The sequence below is a fragment of the Protobothrops mucrosquamatus genome, unplaced genomic scaffold (genome assembly GCF_001527695.2).
Source record: "Protobothrops mucrosquamatus isolate PMUCROS unplaced genomic scaffold, P.Mucros_1.0 scaffold10292, whole genome shotgun sequence".
NCBI classification, from domain to species: domain Eukaryota; kingdom Metazoa; phylum Chordata; class Lepidosauria; order Squamata; family Viperidae; genus Protobothrops; species Protobothrops mucrosquamatus.
In genome coordinates, this window is record NW_015396079.1 from 1 (window position 1) to 1128 (window position 1128).

General features: G+C 54.4%; 1 protein-coding gene across 1 annotated transcript; it reads left to right on the plus strand.

Moving 5' to 3' along the window:
* The first annotated feature begins 472 nt into the window (after positions 1-472).
* Positions 473-868, plus strand: LOC107301155 (splicing factor 3B subunit 5). Its single transcript, XM_015830417.1, has one exon. It carries the CDS (start codon positions 566-568, stop codon positions 824-826), a length of 261 nt encoding a protein of 86 aa, XP_015685903.1. The 5' UTR covers positions 473-565; the 3' UTR covers positions 827-868.
* The last annotated feature ends 260 nt before the right edge of the window (positions 869-1128 follow it).

Below are 1128 nucleotides of genomic sequence, written 5' to 3' on the forward strand. Positions count from 1 at the left end.
AGAGATAATACAAAGAATTTTTAATCTCCCACAAGGGAAGTTATCTGAGACAGTAAGCAAAATTCTGCCTGGTTAGCTTCTGCCTAAGAGACTATCCCGAAATTCCTGTCCCATGAGCTAGAAAATCATTTTAAAAATCCCAGAAGGTGGCAGAGCAAAGCACTCTGTTGGGCTGCCGAGAAAACTACTACAGGAGATACAAATGTCACATGAGAATTCCTCTTCAAAGACTCCAACCCCCAAGATGCACTTCGAGTCTTTCTTTTGTATTGACGTTTTCAAATTAAAAGGGAAACCGGCCCTTCCATTCGTTTAAACAGAAGGCGGGAACAACCCTTACTGGCTTCGTAGAATCTAAAGCCCGCCCCTTCCCACCTCACGAAAATTATGATCCATAGCAATCGAAAGACGGCTAGAGAGGAAACATTGGCGCCAGGCGGCATGCCGGTCGTAAAGCCGGAAGCGGAAGTGACGCTGGGCGGCCTTTTCCTCCGGGTTCCATTTCCCAAAGAGCGTTGGCGCGCGGCTGCCTGTTTCGGGCTGGCGTCCTAACCTCTCGCGCATCATGACGGACCGTTACACGATTCACAGCCAGTTGGAGCACCTGCAGTCCAAATACATCGGGACCGGCCATGCCGACACCACCAAGTGGGAGTGGCTGGTGAACCAGCACCGGGACTCCTATTGCTCCTACATGGGCCATTTCGACCTGCTCAACTACTTCGCCGTCGCCGAGAACGAAAGCAAGGCCCGCGTCCGCTTCAACCTCATGGAGAAGATGCTGCAACCCTGCGGGCCGCCCGCCGACAAGCCCGACGAGTCTTAAGCTTTGCAGCCCTGCAGCCCTCCCCGAACGAGGAAGGAAGGAGGGAGCGCCTTGCCTATCCTGCGGAATCTTCCCCCTTCTGCACCGCCTCCTTCAAGCCATCCGGGACTTGTGCTTGTTGACTTGAGCGGTTGATATGGATTCCGACGTGTTTCGTACACCTACGTGGCGGGGAGGGCCGTCTTCTGAAAACTTCCGCCCTCTGTATAGCCTGCTTGGGACTTGGGACAGACGGAGCGGAGTGGAGCGAGGCCCGATGGTTTCCCTTCTGGCTGCGGCGTCCTGCGCTTAGACAGACGGGC

Coding starts and splice junctions, on each gene's coding strand:
- LOC107301155 (XM_015830417.1), top strand. CDS start 566: ATGACGGACCGTTACACGATTCACAGCCAGTTGGAGCACCTGCAGTCC.